The 21,235-nt window shown below is 49.4% G+C and overlaps 1 protein-coding gene across 2 annotated transcripts in view; it reads left to right on the top strand.

The window, feature by feature from the left end:
* Positions 1-17,062, top strand: part of DPYSL2 (dihydropyrimidinase like 2) — a 130,760-nt gene extending 113,698 nt beyond the window's left edge. For both annotated transcript variants that reach the window (XM_040490229.1, XM_040490230.1), the window contains exons 9-14: positions 5,342-5,498; positions 5,965-6,106; positions 8,945-9,115; positions 13,892-14,071; positions 14,907-15,072; positions 16,658-17,062. In XM_040490229.1, the coding sequence (XP_040346163.1) occupies positions 5,342-5,498; positions 5,965-6,106; positions 8,945-9,115; positions 13,892-14,071; positions 14,907-15,072; positions 16,658-16,749 (908 nt within the window). In that variant the 3' untranslated portion in view covers positions 16,750-17,062. The remainder of the gene's footprint in view (positions 1-5,341; positions 5,499-5,964; positions 6,107-8,944; positions 9,116-13,891; positions 14,072-14,906; positions 15,073-16,657) is intronic.
* The last annotated feature ends 4,173 nt before the right edge of the window (positions 17,063-21,235 follow it).

Below are 21,235 nucleotides of genomic sequence, written 5' to 3'. Positions count from 1 at the left end.
GAAAATGGTCAATGTTATAAAAGAGGGGCAAGCCAAGTATGGTTCGAGCTCAGAGGAAGGGAAGGGGCAAGTATTTATGGATGTACACCCCTCCTTGTCTCACTGGTCAGGCTGCATGAGGGACCCACCATTGCTCTACAAATGAGAGCTGTTGAAAGATCATGATTTTATGTCTTTTTATTAATGTCCACACACTTCCCCACCTAGAAGCTTGCTGGTCCTAAACCTAAGACAAGGCATACAGGGTAAGTGATAAAGTGAGATGAATATAAATGAGACTGTTTTCCACGCGCACTTGACCTAGCACGACCGCACGCGGTCTTCCCAGAGAGCCAAATTTTCGCGCGCTGCCCCCTCCGTTCTGTGCCACTCAGCAGGGCCGTGTATCATCAGTCCCATTCCGCAGATAAGGAAATGAAGACACGGCCAAGAAAAAGACTGTTTTGGACAATTTTTACTCTTCAAAAGCACTTAGACATTGATTGATTTAATAGGGCTCATTTCGTGGAAGAGAAATTAAAATGCAGAAAGTAAATATCTTGCCCCAGATCATCCAGCCCGTAGTTCCAGACTCCTGGCCACCTGTCTCCCCGCTGAGGGTCTAGTGTGGGGATTTCTCTAGAATGGGCTCCCTCAGACTGCACTTTGTTCACGAGTGAACTCTAGCGTGGTTGCTGGTGCCTTCTGTATGTGAATGGTAGCATGCCTGGTAGCCTCTCATGCCTGGTAGCCTCCTCTGATAGACCTCCTTCTCCATCGTCCTCACCCCAGCCCCGTAACCCAGATGCGGAAATGTTTAGAACATTTGGTGACCGCCGAGGGATGTTAAACCCTGGGAACCCACACTTGAGCCAATACTTCCTAAGCCCTGTGGGCCAATAGGAGTGACTCCAGCATCATGAAAAACTTGGGTTCATCGAGCCTGCGAGGACCACCCCAACTTGGGGATTGACGCCTTAGTATTAAGCTAATGTGCCACCTCAGCACCTTGAACCCAAAGAGGGGCATATGGGTTGGTTTGTGAATGTCATAAAACCTCACTAAAATCTGTGTTAGGGCCCTTCAGAGAAACAGAAGATTGTTGTATATATTTACAAGAGAGAGGGAGGGAGAGGGGTGGGGAGGAAGAGGGAGGGAGAGAGAGAGAAAGAAAAAAAAAAAAGAGATTGATCTTAAGGAATTGGCTCTTGCGAATGTGGTTGCTGTTAAGGCTGAAGTCTGCAGGGTGGGGAGGGGCAGGGAAGAGATGAGACTCCGGGAAGAGTGGATATTGCAGCCTGGGTCTGAAGGCTGTTTCGAGGCAGAATTCCTTCCCAGTCAATGCCCTTGGTAGGTTGGGAATTCAGTGTGTGTTATAATACAGCAGGATGACTCCGTGGGTTTGGTTTCCAGCCGGCTAAACTCTTAAGACTCCTGCCGGCCGCCTGGGTGGCTCAGTCGGTTGAGCGTCTGACTTCGGCTCAGGTCATGATCTCACAGTTTGTGGGTTCGAGCCCCGCATCAGGCTCTGTGCTGACAGCTCAGAGCCTGGATCCTGCTTCGGATTCTGTGTCTCCCTCTCTCTCTCTCTCTGCCCCCCCCCCTCAAAAATAAATAAACATTCAAAAAAATTAAAAAAAAAAAAAAAAGACTCCTAGAGAGGAAGGTCTCTTTCAGGGCAGACCTAGAAACTCTCAGGTCATTTATATAGCACTCGGGCTGGGAGTTTGAATCCCTGGCCTCAACTTTTTCTTTCTCCACTTTATTTGGACCCACCAGGCAATCGTGTTCTACTCAGTTTGCCAACAATATTCTAAGGAATCAAATCTGTGGTCAACCCAGACTTAGCCTCTTATGATAAGTATAAGGCGTATGCAGTGGTGATATTTTGTGCGTCTGTTTAACAGAGGCATTAGTGCCTTTAAATCAAATCAGATTAGAGAGGCAATTCTAGAAACCCCAGAATCAATTCAGAAAACTTTTGATTCTGTTCCTCTGGAACCACCCTTGGTACCAAAATCTGACAGGGTTATCCATGGACGAGCCCTAGGCTGTTGAGTTCTGGCTTAGGTTCTCTGAGAGGAGAGAGAGAGAGAGAGAGAAAGTGAGAGTGAGTCACTGTCCCAGTTGGTTTTATAATGTGCTTTTGTGGCTGTGTTTTGAAATACATCTACATGGTTTTCCATGGTTTCTGCTCTGGATTTGTCCTCTTGCTTCTAGTTAATGGGAAATGACTTAACTGTCAGAGCCAGGAGCTGTCAAACATTTCTAAACCCCAGCCTTGCATTTATTCTTCATGAATGCACTCAGGCCCCAGGCTCGTTGTGAATAAACACCACCCCCAAGGCCTTGCAGTTCCCTGCCATCCTAGAGAGCCTGCCAAAGGCTGGCTTGGGGTCACATCCTGCAGTTCAGACTCTCCCTGGAGAAGAAAGTCATGAAGGTCTAACTGCCGCCAAGAGAGGGTCAGCAGTATATTTAGAGGAGTGTGGAAAGGCCCTTTAAGCCTATTTCGTGGCTTATTATTATCATTGGTTATTATTTCTGGCACGCAGTTTAGTGGTGTCTGTGGCCTGATGGAGGACCGGAAGCTCATCCATGGCTCCCTCGGGAACAGTGTTTATAAAATGGGAGCGGTACCCTGGGGAGGTACTGGGGGGCCATCAGTCCTGAATGGCAGAGCCCCCCACCTGTGGACCTACCTCTCCCTGGAGGAGGAGGCCTTCTACAGGCTGGTTTAACCCCTGCCCTGCCTTTGGGGGCTAAAGAAAAATCAATGGAAAGCCAGCAAGGACCTCTGATTCCCTTGAAATTTGAACAGGACAAAGCTGAGATGAGCTACAAGACGTCTCCCTCCTTCTCCCTTATCCCCATCTTAGCCTGGCGCTGGCCGAGGAGTCCTGGCTCAGCCTTGGCCTAAGGAGACCGGTTCGGGTCCGCAGTGGCCTTGAAGCGCCGCTCCAGTTCCGGGTTTTTCAGAGGCTGCAGGCTGGGTTCATTCCTTTGCTGGGAGGTGCACGTTCCCAGGCGCAGAGAGAACGGGACCCACCCCAGTCTGAGTTTCGTAGAGTGGGATGAAGGTCACAGTCAAGGGCACTCACACTTGGTGGGATCCAGGAGGTGTTCCAGGAACCAGCTCCTCCTCGTGCTAAAGCTTCCAAAGGGAGAACTGAAGAGCAGGTCCTGGGAGAGGGTGAGCCATAGCAACTCACGAGAGAATCAGGAAAACGTCCGCGCTTAACCAGTGATTTTCAAGGATGGTCTAAGCAGGATTTTTCTCTGAGGGCTTCTGCTCTCTGGAACCTACTCATGACCCAAGCTGGTAACCTTTAGGGTTACAGATCCTTTGTTTTCCTAATTCCTGGCTGGGTCAGAAGAGCCATAATCCCGCTCAGGCAGTTGCGGGGGGTGGTGGGGCTGATGTGCAAACCAAAAGCCAGGAGCCTCAGGTCCTGTGAGAGCCCAGGGCCCAGCGCTGGTCTGCTCAGCCGCTTGTATTTCATAAGTGGCCCTGGCAGCAGTGAAGGCCTGCTCGTCGTGCAGTGTTTTTCCACTTCGGGATGAGCGGGGGCAGTTTGTGCAGCCGCCCCGCCGGCTTTGCGTGAGTCGGGAACTCAGGAGCCCTTCCAGGTGATTCTGAGCATTGGCCCTTTTCTGCCTGGGGGCTTCCTGCTGTGTGAGGCTCCCCCCGGGTTCTGGAGCCCTGGATTGGTTTCTCCCGCTGGGGCATGGTTAACTTGATTTCCTCAAATGAGCTGCCCGCCAGTGGCCTCGAACACTGCCTGGCTGGAGAGTGGCTCCTTTGTGAAATTCCTGAGGCTAGAGGGCTCTAGGGCAGCAGAGAAGGTGTTTTGGTATGTCATCAAGAGATAAGTCCTTGGAAGAGGCTGGGGAGGGGCAAGGAGGCACATTCCTGACTGGGAAGTGTTTGGCCTTAGAGAAGAGGGAATCCTTGGCTGACTGCTGTGGGGGGTGGGGTTAGCCCTCCTATGATGGAAGGAGGCAAGGAGAGGCACATTCCTGGTGGCCCTAAGGCTGGCTGAGGTGAAATCCCAGCCCTGATGCCTTCAACTAAGAAAGCATTACGCCCTTTCATCAGTTTGACACACATTTATCGGGTGCCTCCTGTGTGCAGACTGACTCCTTTTCTTCAGGAATTCCGCAAGCGGAGAATCAAAAAATTCAAAACTGGATGATTATGGGAAGGGAGGACCAGGTGTGTCGTAGATGACGTCGAGGAAGCGACGAGCTTTAACATGAAGCTGGATAATGAGGGGCCTTAGATGCTTCTGGGAGGAGTTTGTCTCGTTCTCGAAAGCAGAAGGGCTCCTTCGGGGTTTATGGAAGAGGATGGCTTGGGAAGATTATGCGTAGGGAAGATCACTCTGGAAGGGTCCTGGAGAATGAGCAGAGAGGCAGGGAAGAACGATGGGAAAGCGAAAGTAAACCTGGGAACATTGGGAAAAGCAAAAGTACGACTCTGATCGGGAGGCTCTGTTGGAGTGAGCCAGGGAGAAAGGAAGAAGGCCTGATGGAAGGGAAGGAACGCGAGGGGAAAGGGAAGGGTGTATTTACAGTGTTGAAGCACGGGCATTCAGTGGGTTGATGACTCCCGACTTTGTGGCTTGCACCTGAATGGACAGAGAAGAGGAAGTGATTTGAGTGAGCATCAGGGAATCGACATTCTTGGACAGTGTATGAAGTTGGACCAAGCTTCCGGATACACTGACGTCTGAGTAGCATCACTGTGCAGAGTCCTTTGTTTCTCAGTCTCACCGAGTTGGTGCTGCATCTGGTGGCTCTCAAGGACAGCTGCCTTCAGGCAGTGACTCAGGGATCCAGGCTGTCTCTTGGACCCATCTGGAGGGCTGAATACATGTTCTCAAACGCCTCAGGCCCACTGATACCGTGTCTGACTTCCTCTCTCAGTCCAGGAGCCAGAGCTGGACCGTGCAAAGAGAGTTGGGCAATGTTGGGAAGCGGAGAAAGTATTTGATGAGCCGTGAGGTCAAGTTTGAGGTGCCGTGGGTCACCCCAAAGTAAGAGTGTAGACAGCCCTCGAGACCGGGTGCTTGGACGCAGTCTGAGCTGGGGACTGTTACGAGACGTGGGAATCGGCAGTGTAGGAGGTAAGAGAGTGTGTTGAGGTAGAAGAGCGGGGCCCAGGGGTAGAATCATAGGGAGCGCACGTTAGATTGGTGACTTTGGCAGGTGGACGTATTGGGCCATCCAGGTCTTTGCCTTCGAGAGGGTGAGCAAGGGATGGCGAGCCATTGGCCTGCTGCCAGGCGTTGGTGGTTCCCAGTAGGGTGGTTTCCTTCCCTTGTCGTATCCTACTGAGCTTTGTTTTCCTGTTGGACAGGAACCGTGGTGTATGGTGAGCCCATCACCGCCAGCTTGGGGACTGATGGCTCCCACTACTGGAGCAAGAACTGGGCCAAGGCCGCCGCTTTTGTCACCTCCCCACCCCTGAGCCCTGACCCGACCACTCCGGACTTCCTGAACTCCTTGCTGTCCTGGTGAGTCTTGGTGACATGTTCACACTCCCCCTTCTCAGCCTCTCCTTGGACCAGACTGACCTGTCAGGGTCCAGCATGGCGGGCAAAAGCAGGCTTGCAAACAGAGGGACCTCTGTTCTCCAGATTCAGATGGCTAAGCAGGAACAGGGGATTATCGCTCTGATGTCGTCCTGCCAGGAAATTCTAGATAAAATCCTGGGCCGTCTTGAAAGCCGACCGGAGGGAATGAACGAGGGATCAAAAGGGTCCCACTGTGGTGCGGCGTGGCCAGAAGCTGAGACACCTCACAAAAGAGATGTAGTGTGAAGCTTTGCTACCGTGTCACTTCTTCCCGAATCTCCTATCTCCTGAGGGGAGGACAGGCTCTTTCGAAATCTGTCAGTGGCCCCGCAAATGAGAAAAACATGTCCAAGGATGTTTTGGGGTATGAGATTCGTTACAAGCCAGCCGTGTGTTTTCCTTCCAGCGGAGATCTTCAGGTCACTGGCAGTGCCCACTGCACATTCAACACTGCCCAGAAGGCTGTGGGAAAGGACAACTTCACCCTGATCCCCGAAGGCACCAATGGCACCGAGGAGCGGATGTCCGTCATCTGGGATAAGGCTGTGGTAAGGAGCGGGAGCCTCCCTCGTGGATTAGTGTCCGCTTCCCCCGGCCGCCTCCTCTGAGGGTCCTGGGTCTCCTGGAAGCCTTGACATGGCAGTTGAGAAAATTCTAGAAGCTGGTGCTGGTGTGACAGGAGTTTTTAGGTTTGGGAATCCAAGACCACTCCTTGTGGCCCTTTCCTCCTAAATAATACATATATATTTCTTACCGTTATCGTCTGTGAATCAGTGGAAACTGAAAAAGAAAACCCAGAGACTCTTTAAAATTTGACTTTGGGGCGCCTGGGTGGCTTAGTCAGTGGAGCAACCAATTTCAGCTCAGGTCATGATCTCGCAGTTCACAAGTTTGAGCCCCACATCGGGCTCTGTGCTGACAGCTCAGAACCTGGAGCCTGCTTTGGATTCTGTCTCCCTCTCTCTCTCTCAAAAATAAACAAACATTAAAAAAATTGGGGCGCCTGGGTGGCGCAGTCGGTTAAGCGTCCGACTTCAGCCAGGTCACGATCTCGCGGTCTGTGAGTTTGAGCCCCGCGTCGGGCTCTGGGCTGATGGCTCAGAGCCTGGAGCCTGTTTCCGATTCTGTGTCTCCCTCTTTCTCTGCCCCTCCCCCGTTCATGCTCTGTCTCTCTCTGTCCCAAAAATAAATAAACGTTGAAAAAAAAAAAATTAAAAAAAAAAAATTAAAAAAAGAAATAATAATAAAATAGGACTTTTTTGATCATTCAGGAAAAAACTTCCTTAGCAACCCGGTGACCGTCTCAGTCAGTCTTCTACTCTGGGAAATGGACATAATTTCCTTAAAACTGTCTAGTAGGGCTCTCTAGGGTTAGCATTTCTGCCCCCTCCAGGCTTCCGGCAGGCCTGCTTTGAACATACACCGACCTCTCAGGAGTCTTTGGGCTTTTTCATTTTCAGTGTTTGAAAGCACAACAACAGAACAGGTTTTTCTGTTTCTTAATGATTTGTTTCGAGTATGGACACCATATATCCTTATTCCAAAAAGAATAAGGAAATAAGTAAAAATCCCTTTCAGATAACTGCAATTAAGATTTTGGCAAATGTCTTTCCAGTTTCTGCCAGTGCAAGAGTACCCGTGTGTATCCGATATGTATGTGTGTGAGAGTGTAGGTAACACGGGCATCATATATACTGTTTTGTGGCTTGTTTTAAAAGAGTATGTTATGAAAATGTCCTCGCATCCTTAAATATACTTAGAAAAACTTGGTCATTAGTAGCAAAAGATTCCATCTTAATGCTGGACGGTAATTCATTTGTAATTCTTTGAACATTTATATAAGTTTATCCATTTTTGGGAGAGAGAGAGAGCAGGGGAGGGGCAGAGAGGGAGAGAGAGAGAATCCCAAAGAGGCTCCATGCTGTCAGCACAGATACTGATGCACGGCTCAGTCGCCCGAACCGTGAGATCATGACCTGAGCCGAAATCAAGAGTCGGATGCTTAACTGATAGACCTTCTTAGATAGATCTTTAATGGTGCTTGTAGGAGAAATTTCTAGAAGTGCTATTTCCTGGGCCAAAGGTTGTGTATATCTTTAAGGCTTTTGCTGTGTCGTCAAAGTTCTTTCCACAAAGATTACACCAACTTGTATGCTGCCAGCTGTGTGTGCCATTTTCTTCTACCAGGTCCCAACTGGTATTGTCATCAAAAAATAGAACTTTGCCCATCTGAGGGGTGAATTTGTTTTACATTTAATCTCTTCAGTGACTGATTAAAGTGAAGTTTTTTTTCGTGTGCTTCTTGGCCATTTGTATTTTCCTCTCTCTTAATACCTGCTCATTTCTTTGGCTCGTTTTTCTCCTAGCTTTAGAGTGGCTTCCCTAACTCAGAGACAGGCAGTCATTTCCTCTGATCTGCGTTGAAAGGGAAGAGAAACTTAAGGGGTAGGGATGAGAAACTGCAGGGCAGGGCGTGAGGAAACTGATCAGCACCTACAGCATGACACGGGTGCGGTGCCCCAACCGGGTGCTGGGACCTCTGGGTTGGCTAGACTGCAAGCCTGAGCCTGGACTTGTAGTTTTGAAAAGGACAGTCATTGAGGCCAAATGTTGTTTCCTTTTTTTTTTTTTTTTTAAATGTTTGTTTATTTTGAGAGAGAGAGATTGAGAATCCCGAGTAGACTCCACGCTGTCGGCACAGAGCCTGACGTGGGGCTCGAACTCACGAGCTGTGGGATTATGACCTGAGCTGAGATCGATCAAGAGTTGGACGCTTAACTGACTGAGCCACCCAGGCTCCCCGAAGTGATCCTTCCTGAAGAGGCATTGTAGCCCCTTTAGAATTTTTTTTTTTAACTTTTCACTATCAAATAATTATAGATTCAGAGGCAGTTAGCAAAGACAGAACAGAGAGATGGGTCCTGTGTGCTCTTCCTCCATTTTTACCAACAAGTGATTATGGCACCTTATCAAAGCCCACACATTGACAGCGACACAGTGTGTGTGTGGTTCTGTCATGTTGTCATATGTAGGTTCATGTAACCACCACCCAAAACCAAGACCCAGACTTCCCCCATCACCACAAACACCCTCTATGTGTTGCCCTGTGATAGCCACCCTGGCCCCTGGAGGAATCTTCACCTTGTCCCTCGTCTGTCTTCCATCTCTGTAACTTTTTTATTTTCAGAATGGGATACAAATAAAATCATATGGCTTGTGGCCTTTTGAGGTTGGTTCTTTCAGCACAATGCCCTTTATGCTCGTCTAAGTTGTGGTGTATATCCAAAGCGTGTTCCTTTTTTTTTTTTTTCTGCGAAGTCACATTGCTCCTTTCAACTCTGTAACCTGCATTTGGTGTGTGTGCATGTATGTGCTGTGCTTCTCAGGTCACGGGGAAGATGGACGAGAACCAGTTTGTGGCCGTGACCAGCACCAATGCAGCCAAAGTCTTCAACCTGTACCCCCGGAAAGGCCGCATTGCTGTGGGATCCGATGCTGACCTGGTCATCTGGGACCCCGACAGCGTTAAAACCATCTCTGCCAAGACCCACAACAGTGTAAGTCCTGTTATACTGCATGGACCCAATCTGAATGAATTGTAGTCACAGAAAGAGACTGAGGGAGGGAGAGTCCCCGGAAAGAACTTGATGTGATAGGAATGAACCGCAAGATATATTACACATTTCCTGGGGTATAGTATAACTTGCAATTTGTTGAGAATAGCCATCTCCTTATCTTTGGTGAGATCAGTAAGACTGTTACTCTTATCACCATTTTGCAGTCCCATGGACTCTTTATAGATGGAGGTCTTTGTGTGTAGACCTCCAAAGCCTCTAAAGTCATGCCAGGACATCAGAAGCTTCTGGAAGTCAGGCACCATCCCATGGGTGCAGTGGTTGGATGCAACACCTCTCGTGGCAGTGCTTACCATGAGGGACCTACGTCAAACGTTCAGATGTCCACCCTGAGATGCACAGTTTGATTCCTTTAAGCCACTGCTTTTCAGTGTTGTTGGACAGAAACCTAAGTGACAGGTGCTCTTGTCCTAAAGGAATTCATTCACTTTGACTTCTTCCCAAATAGAAGAACTATCTCCAGCAGTATTCTGATCATGATTTTAGGATCTGTGGTTTAGGGTATCTCTTGCTTCTTGGTCTACACCGCAGAGCTTGAGGATGCCCTGTGTTATTAATTAGACATTAGGTAAGGGACTTCATGTCATGTCGCAGGCTCCTCAGTGGACCTGAAGGGGTTTAGACAAAGTCTCTGACTGTCCTGTGATTTTGCGAGATCAGTGGCATTAGAGCTGTGAGATACCTTCGGTTCTTCATAGAAAAAACCGTGTGTGTGTGTGTGTGTGTGTGTGTGTATTAAATATCGAAAGAAAATACACAAAGGGAAAAGAAATGGGCATAGGACACGAGTGTTTTATGTCAGAAAGTCTTAGGAATTCATTAAGAAATCTTAATGAATGACAAGGATATTCTACATAAAAATCAAAATGAAAGCTGGGCACATAGGGAATCTGATTCTAGACGGTCCACCCCACATAGCCTGGGCCAGTAAATACTGACACCTCCCCCAGGTGCCGTGGCAGATCCGGGGTGGGCTTCAGGGGTCTCTCTAGGACAGCTCTGGGCCTTTTGCTGTATCCCAAGCCTCTCCTGTTTGGACAGAGGTACTTGGGCTGCAGGGCTCACCTCTAGCTTCTGTGGACACCTGTAGGTGCCTGGATGGTGGATGTCTTTTGGGAAGGTTGCTCAGTTCTCAATGTGTAGAGTTGACTTTTTTCCTCCTTCCCCATTGGCTGGCTTAGCTTCCCAGCATAGCCTTATAGCCACACCTACTTGTAACTTAGATCACAACATCTTGGGGGTCCAGAATGGCCTCTGCAGGCAGAGCTCCTGGGGTCCTGCCCAGTGAACCTAGCTATTCTTATTCATGAACGTCACAGTCCCATTTACTTTTCATCCGGCCTTCTCAATGTAGGGGTGGCACCATTACCCCAATTGGGAAGATAAGTAAATGGAGGGTTTGAGAGCGTAAGTGACCAGTCTGACGTTACATAGCTATTTTGTGGTAGAGCCAGAATTAGAAGCCAAAATTGTCCAGGGTTCTTCCCTACCAGACTGCATGTACAGCCTCTTGGTCAGGCTTCGATGGAGGAAATGCTTCTCCTCCTTGACAGTCCCTTCTGCAGAGGTGATAGAGGGTGAACTGGACTTGTTATTTAAGCTGCAGATGACCTAGTTAGGGAGTTTGCACTTGGAGCCCTTCACCTGGCAGAAGAGGGGATGTGAAAAATCGAGAAGACAGATTTCTGCCATTCACACATTCGCTTTTCCAGAGCAACAGCACTGGCCTGCCTTTACCTCCAGGCAACCCCACGTAAGAAAAGCGCCTCTTTTCTGTCCTCACCTGATTCAGGGCCCCTACTGAGCACATCTGTGCAGCCTTAATCATCCAGGAAAATACAAATGAGAGGCTTTCCCTATGTAATACAGTGGTTCATACCACCGGGCTAATTAGCTTTAATTTGGAGCATTTAGCTAACTATCATTGAGAGCCCTGTTGCTAAGCCTCTGCTTGGATTTTTCAGGCATCCAGCCAGATGAGTTATTTTAGGGAGCCAGGGTGGATGTGGGTTAAAAATGTCTCTACCTGGTGAACAGCGAAGCCTCCCTGCCTCGTGGTTTGACAGAGGGTAGTTTCTGTATCCCCTAAGCTGTGATCTGAACCACTGGGCTTGCTCATTTTAAGTCACTTAGAGTCATGGGGCTGGTTCTTCCCATCTTGCGAAAATGAGAGATGGCCGAAAGCCCTTCTAGGCATTTGTGATCAGTCATTTACAGGCAGTTAAACTCAGTGTATGCGTCTCATGATGGCTTTGAAACTGAAGAGCTTGCCGTCTTATTGGGAAAGGACAAAAAAAACAAACAAACAAAAAAAAACAGGCCGTGGAGGAGTGAACATTTCCTAAATGCCTGGTCTGTGCCAAGTAACGTGCTAGATGCTTTTGTTCATTTTATTTCACTGAATCTTGGTGCCAGTGCTGTGAGGCAGGTTTTGTCCCTGGTCGACAAGGAGCTGAATCTCAGGAGTGTAAGGGGCTTGTCCAGAGTCACACGGCTGGTGTGTGGCAGAACTGGGATCCGAACCCAGGGCGGATGGATGGCCCCGTGTCCAGAGCTGTCCCCAGTCTTTCGGTAAGGCAGAAGAGGAGCTTGTTAGAGTGTAGACACTTAGCTGCGGAGTGACCCGGAAGAGGTAGGGCTTAATGCCCTCAGATGGTGACGCACACCCCGTCAGAGGTCAGTTCAGAGACGATAGGATTCTGACAACATGATCTACGCACATAGGTTCCTTGTGTGCGGTCACCATCACGAAAGCCCTGGGAGAGAGGCAGATGAAGAAACGAGTTCTGAGGCAGGATTCAAGCGACCCTGCTCAGAGTTCCCACACACAGGACCTGGACTGCACCCAGTCTAAGATGCCTCCGATTTGGAGGGATTCCCTGAGTTTACGTACCGCTGTGAGAGAAAACACGCCAAGACGAGGCGTGTAACACGAGGCCCCTCTGCAGATACACTGTGCTACCGAGGGCTGGCCTGTGCATCGCCTAGGTTGGGCGAGAGCTGGATCCGCCGTGGAGAAAGGGGGGAGCAGAGAATCTGGTGTGCCTCAACTTTGGCAGGCAAAAGTGTCTGCTGAGAAGATGAGCTGAAGCCTGGTACTCCAGCAAGCTGGTGGTCCGAGTTCCTGTCACCGGCATGGTCTAGGAAAATGTCAGGCTGAGCGCTGAATGTAAAATGGCCCCAGTGGGGTGATCCCCCAGGCCAGGGGGGAAAGCAAGGATCCTGCTGGAAGAGCCCAGTTCCATCGAGGCCGACAGGTTGCACAGCTCTGTTGCTGATACTGATTTCAGGGATGGAAGGCAGTCTTAGGCTTGGGGCGCACACTTTGGTCCCAGAATGCATGTGTGGAGCCCCCTCCCCATCCCCCAGGTGCCTCTGCCTTATTTCTTGGGTAGCTTCCACGGGATTCTTTCCACGGGAGTCTCAGAGCAGTGCTGACAGCCCTTCGTTGCAGGGTTTTGTTTTGTTTTTTAATATATATATTTTTAAATAAGTATTTATTGATTTTGAGAGAGAGAGAGAGAGAGAGAGGCAGAGAGAGAGGCAGAGAGAGAATCCCAAGCAGGCTCCACGCTGTCAGCACAGAGTCGGACATGGGGCTCGAATCCATGAAATGTGAGATCATGACCTGAGCCAAAACCAAGAGTGGGACACTTAAGCCACCGAGCCACCCAGGCGCCCCCTTCCTTGCAGTTTTCAGTCAACACCCCTGCATTTGGACACTGAACGTGAGCTGTTAGGCCAGCCGGGCGCTTCCCCGCACTGCCTAGCCACTGTGCCAAACAGAAATGTTCTCCTGAACTGCAGTGTCCTGTGACCGCTCTCTGTTCACAGACTGACTCCTTTAGTGCTGATAATCTGGTCCGACTTCTCTAGAAGGCCGGGCTGCTTTTTGAGGTGAGAGCTGCCTGTTGATTCTCCAGCCACGGCCATTTGTACTGATGCACGGGGCAGGCAGGAAGAAGCGGGGGGCACTGTGGATAAGTAGCAGTGGGTGAGCCGAAGCCACGGGATGGGACTGTGACACGTAAGAGTTGTGCCTCCCCTTTTCCGTTGCCTTTTTCTGCAAGAACAAACTCACATGCACATCAAGTTCCTGCGTATTTTCCAGGAGGACACATGGAGAGGTCACTGCAAAACTTGAAGCTAGAAGGATCGCTGCAAGTTAGCTAGAAGTTAGCTAGACTTCAAACATTATTGAAGGCATGGCCCGAGTTGCCACGGTCTTTTTTGTTCAGGGACCGCAGTGTAACCACATCCCTGACAGATTGGAAAACCAGGAAAGCCGGCTCATGGATGCTCATCTCAAAATGAAATTTGCAACTTGGTCAGAGAAAGCCTTTGGGTTTTAACCTGATTGGGGCTTGAGTCCGTGAGGACAGAGCCGCTGCTAATGCAAGGAATCCTTTTCTTTACATTTGTGTAGCATTTGCAAACCTTCACGCTTTTCCGTACAGTTTTTCTGTTCCAGCTGTTTTTTCCCCCAAAGTCTTGAGAAGTAGGGAAAGATTATTCCATATTCTAGACAGGGAAATCAAGACAGGTTGAGTGCCTGCTGGGGTGGCCAGTTGGGACAGGACTTCATCTCTGGGCCTTTCTTTCATCTGTGTGATACGGAGTAGGGGGCGCCCCCAGACTGGTTGAACCTCACCAGGACGACAGGCAATCTGCTAAAGTTTATGCGCTCTCTCTCCCTAGTCTCTTGAGTACAACATCTTTGAAGGCATGGAGTGCCGTGGCTCTCCACTGGTGGTCATCAGCCAGGGGAAGATCGTCCTGGAGGATGGCACCCTTCATGTCACCGAAGGCTCTGGGCGCTACATCCCCCGGAAGCCCTTCCCCGATTTTGTTTACAAGCGTATCAAGGCGAGGAGCAGAGTGAGTAGCTCTGATCTTATGAATTGTTTTTATTACGGGTTAAGTTCGATTCCAAAAGTGCTTACACTTCGAGTTAGAATATCAAGATGGGTGCGGGGGAGGGGATGGTTCAGGGATAAAGGGAAGCGTGATGTTTTTATTTCTGGAGTTCGGAATACCAGCGGATGAGTCAGGAATGTCTAAGCCAGCCAGAATCAAGTATGATGTGGTATGTGCTGTGATGAGTAGTGAGGTTCAGAGGAGGCAGCCACTGCTGTGGAGTCATGGGGGAAAGTGTCATGGGGAGAGGGCATTTTGAGTTGGGTTTGGAAGGTTAAGTAGGAGTTTGACAAGTCAAAGAAGGGAGACAAGGGAATTGGAATGTCATGAGCATGGAAAATGTACAGTGTATTCAGGGCATCGTACAGTGCCGGTGCTTGGGGACGGTGAGGCAGGGAATGGATGGAGCTGCGAGGGAATTCAAGGGAGGGTGAAATTGAAAAGGAAGTTGGGGGCCAGATCTTAACTAACAGAGCACATCCTCTTTACAACATGCTTAGGGGTTCTGCCTTGGGTGTGAGTTAAAGTTCCTGGGGAAAAAATGGTAAGAAACGTTAGTCGGTTTTTGTGGAGTAACCAGCTATGCACGGTCCCCCTTGGGGGAGCTTTGGCCTGGAGCCGTGGGTGCTGGCTCCTCGCTGACCTCTGTCCCTGCCATATGTGCCCGTCAGGGGAGCCCTCCGTCCGCACATCTCACAGGCCCGTCCTGACTGCTGTTCCTTCCCTCTTAGGAGAGGTGCGGGGGAAATGTCCTCTGTGAATGTGGCCCGAGTTAACGGGCCCTTGTGTTTTGCAGCTGGCAGAACTGAGAGGGGTTCCCCGCGGCCTGTACGACGGACCCGTGTGCGAGGTGTCCGTGACGCCCAAGACAGTCACCCCAGCCTCCTCAGCCAAGACGTCTCCTGCCAAGCAGCAGGCCCCTCCTGTCCGGAACCTGCACCAGTCTGGATTCAGCTTGTCTGGTACGGTTATGGCGTGTCGGGGCCCTGTTCTGCAGGGCCACGTTAGTGGAGCAAGCGAGTCTAGAATCCAGAATGATGTGGGTGAGAAACGCTAATATCCCCGGAGGTGTAACTTACATGAAATGGCCAGATGCGTTTCAGAATCTTCACATGAGTTTCTGTCACCTGTGTCCTGATGCATACGCTCCGAGTACATACAACCCAGTGTATTAAGAGGACATTTCTCCAGAGTCTCGTGTCCATCCCGACAGACGGTGTTGTGGTATTTTGGAACTCCCTTCGCCCCCACGTGTACAGTGTATTCTCGTAGTTCAGCTGGTACCATTCTGGAGTTTGAATCGCTTCACTTTGTAGCCAGGTGCAGCCGTGCCTCGGGCCTCTCATCTGGAGAATGGGCATAAGAGTTGTAGCTGCCTCATGGGGCTGGGGATTAAATGAGTTAATATACATAGTCATTAATATAACAGTCGTTTGGGGCGCCTGGGTGGCGCAGTCGGTTAAGCGTCCGACTTCAGCCAGGTCACGATCTCGCGGTCCGTGAGTTCGAGCCCCGCGTCGGGCTCTGGGCTGATGGCTCGGAGCCTGGAGCCTGTTTCCGATTCTGTGTCTCCCTCTCTCTCTGCCCCTCCCCCGTTCATGCTCTGTCTCTCTCTGTCCCAAAAATAAATAAACGTTGAAAAAAAAAATAAAAAAAAATATATAACAGTCGTTAGTTGTTCGGGGAAAGCGAATGATGTCAGGGAAGGTGAGAGGAAGAGGTCCAGACGTTCAGGAAGTTTCCTACTTGAAACTTCCAGCCCCTCCATTTGGCCCATGGCTAGAAACCTTCCACCTTTCAAGCTCCCTGAGCCCCAGATAAGTATTCAGATCTCTATGCTATGGCATGCTAAAGAAACAGTTAATTCAGTAGATTTTTTTTTCTTGTCGGGTAGTGCTGGTTTTCAGAGAGTCACTGTGTATGCCATTAAATGGTTTACCAGTTTTCAAAAGTTTAAAAAATAACCAACCTTACTGGTTTTCTCAGAAAGCGAAACGGGCATAATAACATTTTTTTTTTTTTTTACATTTATTTATTTTTGAGAGAGAGAGAGACAGAGCACAAGCAGGGGAGGGGCAGAGAGAGAGGGAGACACAGAATCCAAAGCAGGCTCCAGGCTCTCAGCTGTCAGCTATAGAGCCCGACACGGGGCTCGAACCCACAGACCGTGAGATCATGACCTGATGCTCAACCGACTGAGCCACCCAGGCGCCCCAATGATGTTTCTATTTTATCTCACCAGGCCATTCCCATCTCAGGAAGCACATTACAGCAGAGGTACATACAGAGTTAGGGGAATAAAAAGCCGAGGGAGAAGGCTCTCGAAACCTTCAGAAAAGCCACGCTTAATTTGCCTAATGAGATTAGGGGCAGGATGTAGTCTCAGTCAATCAACAGCTGAAACAGTGTTCTTTTATATGTAGTTTACCGCAAGTACGGGCCGGGCCCTTTTTCTCCTGGTCTGTGCTGTTCCGGCGTGAAGCAGGAACCGTTGGTGGGACTGTTACTGACCCTGACCGCGGCCCCTTGTCCCTGTCTCCTCTCCAGGTGCTCAGATTGACGACAACATTCCCCGCCGCACCACCCAGCGCATTGTGGCTCCCCCTGGTGGCCGTGCCAACATCACCAGCCTGGGCTAGAGGTCCGGCCGCAACTTCCTTGGGGATGGGGATGGGACACCTGAGGACATTCTGAGACTTCTTCCTTCCTTTTTTTTTTTTTTTTTTTTTTTAAGAGCCTGTGATAGTTACTGTGGGGCAGCCAGTTCATGGGGCTCCCTCTCGGGCCCTGCACTCCGTCCCTCACCCGGAGTCACTGATTTTGCTCACCCACTTCCCCGTACATCTACGAATATCACACCCAAGTCTGCCCACCAACCCCATACACGGAACCGCACCCAACACTCAGACATGTGACACAAAGCGAATCACAACGAGGGCGCCTTTCATCTCCCCGCTCTGTTGTACTTGTCCTCATCTTCCTTCGCGGGGGGGGGGGGGGGGCCGGGAAGATAAAGTGAATTGCCCAGAGCTGCCTTTTTTTCTTTTTAAATTTTTAAAGTTTTCTTTGTGGGGCTGGGGGAGAGGGTGGGTGGGGGAGGGGGGAGAGCGTTGTTGTCTTTTTTTTTTTTTTTTAAATACTAAATTGGGGAGCCTAATTCAATATTAATACAAGGGGTTTGAACTGGACATCCTAATGATGCAATTATGTAACCATCGAGCTCTTCAGGGTGGTTGGCAAACTCTGCATATCCCCCCTGAGAGGCTCCAAAATGTCGACATTGCATTCCATAGTCTTCTGGGTCAACTGTTGAAAAAGGCAGGTTTTCTTTTTGGCCTAGCTTTTGCTGCAGATTACATTTTTTTGAGGATTCTCTTCTTCCTTAGCGTCTTTTCTGCTCTCTTTCCCTCTCTGTCTCTCTCTCGTGCTCCCCCTCTGTAGCTTTTTTGCTCATGACTATTTTTACGTCTCTTTCTTTGTGTTTCCTCCAGCCCTTGTCTCTGAGACCATGTTTTTCTCTCCATCCCCCGTCGTCTTTTCAAATGACCAGATCTACTGTTTTGCGGTGGTCATCAGAACCTGCCTAGAAAGGTTTTGTCATTGCAGCCATAGTAATATGCTGTCCTAGTCCATAAATGACTGGTGCTACCCACCCGCCACCGCCAGGATATGCGTTTGAGTTCGGGATGCTTCTAGGTGCAGCGAAGGGCTGAGCTACCCCACATTCTCCCCTGGGGGCTCAGAATAGAACCTCAAACAGTAATGAGAGGTTGAAGAAACCTGAGGCTTTAGGACGTAAGTTTTTCCTCCATGCGATGCTAACTAGCTAAAGAAAGAAAGACATGGCCAAATCTGTAAATCAAGCCCCATGACCCAAGTGAACAGATTACCCCCAAGCCAGCCACCGGCTCAGACGTGTTGAGCTGCTGAGGGTCTGACCCTGGGACCTGCTGGTTCCCAGCGAAGTATCTTTGGGGATTCCAGAGAACACTGGGGCTTCTCGCTCTGGGGCAAAAAATATTATTTTTTCCTGTTCAGTTCTTCTGGAAGATACCATGCAATACAGTAGTCCCCCCGCTTCTACACAGGGGATACATTCCAAGACCCCCAGTGGACCTGAAATTGCGAATAGTACTGAGCTTTATATATATATTGTTTCTCCCCCCCATACATGCTTGTGAGAAAGTTTAATTTATAAATTAGGCACAGTAAGAGGTTAACAACAATAACTAATAATAGAATCATTGTAACACTATACTCTAATAAAAGTTATGTGACTGTGGTCTCTGTTTCGGAAAATACCTTATTACACTGTACTCACCCTTCTTGTGATGATGTGAGGAGATGAAGGGACGTGAAGGACGTAGGCCGTGTGACGGAGCGTCAGGCTGCTACTGACCTTTGGACGGGACATCAGAGGGAGGATCACCTGCTTCTGGCCTTCGGTTGAGCCCGAATTCCTGACACCTTGAAAAGCAAGCCCACAGATAAGGGGGAGCTACTGTACAGGGAAGCCTACTAAACTCGGATAATCCTGGGGAGATTTGACTTCAAGTGCACCTTCCTTTGCAAGGGGAAGAATCTGTTGAATGAGAGGCTAGCATCCCCGTCAGAGCCCTTGTGGGGAGAAACCCTTACAAGTCAAACGTGCCCCTCCCCGCCCCCTGCAGCGTGCGCAGGTGACCTCGTGTCCGCGTCCCTGCCTTTTCTCAGCGACCCTTCCTTCAAGCTGCCTTCGTGCCCATCCCTGTCTTTGCTGTTTTGTGTTGCGTTTCCTTCCCGATCGCGTTTACAGGTTCTCTTAAGCGACATTCAACGTTTGCAGGCTTTGATGAAACCAAATCTGCTTTTGTAAAGCATAACACAAAAAAGGTCGGTCGTTCCCTCATTACGTTTTGCCTTGGGGGGTTCTGCTGGGGGCGTATAGTTTCTCGTCGTCGTTGTTTATTTGTTATTTTAAAAGGAAACTGCACTTTGAAAGAATAATTGGTTAACTTAATATATTTGCTTTTTTTTTTTTTTTAATCTCACCTGCACTTAGAGGAAATTTGAACAAGTCGGATTTTTTTTTTTTTTTGGTTTCCATTCTAAGAAACACTTGCAGCTCTTATAGTATTCACTTGGGTCTTCCTGTTTTTCCTGTACCAGGTCATGGCGATTTTGGTTATTTTGATTGTTTTCTCGAAGCCGCTTAAAACCTGAAGATGTCTGCAGGCTGTGGAAGCATGTTTATCTGTTGGCTTGCTTTGTGTGTCTGTTAAATGAATGTCATATGTAAATGCGAAAATAAATGGACAGTGTCTCCGAACTGAATAACTGCAGTGACTTGATGCTCTAAAACAGTGTAGGACTTAATACATAGATGGTTTTTAATCCTTGAAATTGTGATTGTGACCCATGAGTGGAGGAACTTTCAGTGCTGAAGCCGATAATGTGTGTAGCCAGGAGAGTACTTTTTTTTTTTTTTTTTTTTTTGTAACCACTGTCTTAATGGCAAAATAATTATGGTTAAAAAAAAAAAGTCTCGTGTTTATTATTCCTTAAGAACTCTGTGTTATATTACCATGGAACGCCTAATAAAGCAAAATGTGGTTGTTTCAGGGGTGTGTCTGTGTTGAGATGTTCAAGGAGGCAGCTGCTCGGCCCCGCCCTCCAGCAGCCTTCCCTTCCGGAGGCCTTCGGGGCGTCTTTGGCCTGACTTCGGTGACACTACCAGTTTAGTTGGCTAGACTCCGCCCTAGGGAGGGCACGAGATCCTCCGGAATGAAGTGGCAAACGCAAGTTGGGGAGTCGGAATCTGGGGAGGACCCTAGAGGTGGGTGTGGTGCCCCATGGGCTCTCTTGCCCGTGTAGTTGGTTCACCCTGGAAAACCCTCAAGCTGCAAGGAGGCGTGGAAGAGACTAGGGTGCGTTGCCTTTGCATCCAAAGCTCAGTCGAAGAGCTTGCAGGAAAGCGGGATGCAAAGTACACGTTCGTCCACCGCAAAGCAGGTGCCAAGAATTGACGGGGGGCGGGGGGGGGGGGGAAGAGTGGGTGGCCTGGCTGCTTTCTTCCTACAGTTATCTTGTAACTGGTATATTGGTTCTGAAGACACTGAATGAAGAGGGTGTGTGCTCGGGGCCCCCCAGGCCCATCCTTCGAGGACAGGTCTTCCTTTCTCTGTTTTCTATCCAGCCCTGTCCAAAGAGGATGCGAGGCAGTTCACCAAAATATATGCACTATACCAAAGCTTGGTTAGCTTTGAAGTGTTTGAAGGAAGGGAAAGTAAGAGGAGGAAAACACCAGATAAGGCCTGAGTGGAGTTACTACCACCCACCTGTCATGAGGTTGTCACCTTGGAAGGGGGAGCTCTGAGTGTTCCGGCAACAAAATGCGAAAAAGAGAAATATGGCCAGAAGATCCTTTAGTCCTTAGAAGAACAACAGAGATTCCCCATCCTCCACGCTGCTGGCAATCACGGGCACCCCTCTGCCCAGTGTCGCGTGTCCAGGGTTGACCCTTCTGGTGTGTTCGCTGTATGCAGTGCCAGAGCATCGAGTCTGCCCAGGATGGGGGTGTGGGGGGGGGGAACGAGAAGGCTCACCCAAATGTTTATAGGACCTTTGATAAGAACAGACATCCCATGCCCATAGCCCATGCTCATGCCTGTGGCCACCCCGGTTCCTGTGGACACCCAGTGCCTCCCAACCCCTAGCAAACAACCAGCCTAAGGCTGTCCGCACTGGCTGGAGAGGCCCAAGTAGGTTCGGGGAGGAGGCTTGGATCCATACGAGCAGGGAATTGCAGGACGGCTGGAGAGCAGGAAAGGAAAGGAAAAATAAAAATATTTTTAAAATTTTTTCAAAGTTTATTTATTTTGAGAGGGAGACAGAGCAGGGGAGTAGCAGAGAGAGAGAATCCCAAGCAGGCTCTGCCCCAGGGGCACAGAGCCAGATGTGGGGCTCGAAACCCACAAACTGAGACATGACCTGAGCCGAAACCAAGAAGCAGATGCTTAGCTGGCTGAGCCACCCAGGTGCCCCACCAGAGAGATTTTAAAGCATCTAGAAAAAGCAAGTGGAATGCATATGCTTCGGGAAGTGTTTCTGTCCTGTGTTGCCATGAAGTGAAAGTTCTATTTTCTG

This window comes from Herpailurus yagouaroundi, unplaced genomic scaffold (assembly GCF_014898765.1).
Source record: "Herpailurus yagouaroundi ecotype Mexico unplaced genomic scaffold, PumYag 181, whole genome shotgun sequence".
In the NCBI taxonomy this organism is placed as follows: domain Eukaryota; kingdom Metazoa; phylum Chordata; class Mammalia; order Carnivora; family Felidae; genus Herpailurus; species Herpailurus yagouaroundi.
The sequence above is the reverse complement of the archived record's forward strand: the minus strand, read 5'-3'. Positions and strand labels throughout refer to the sequence as shown.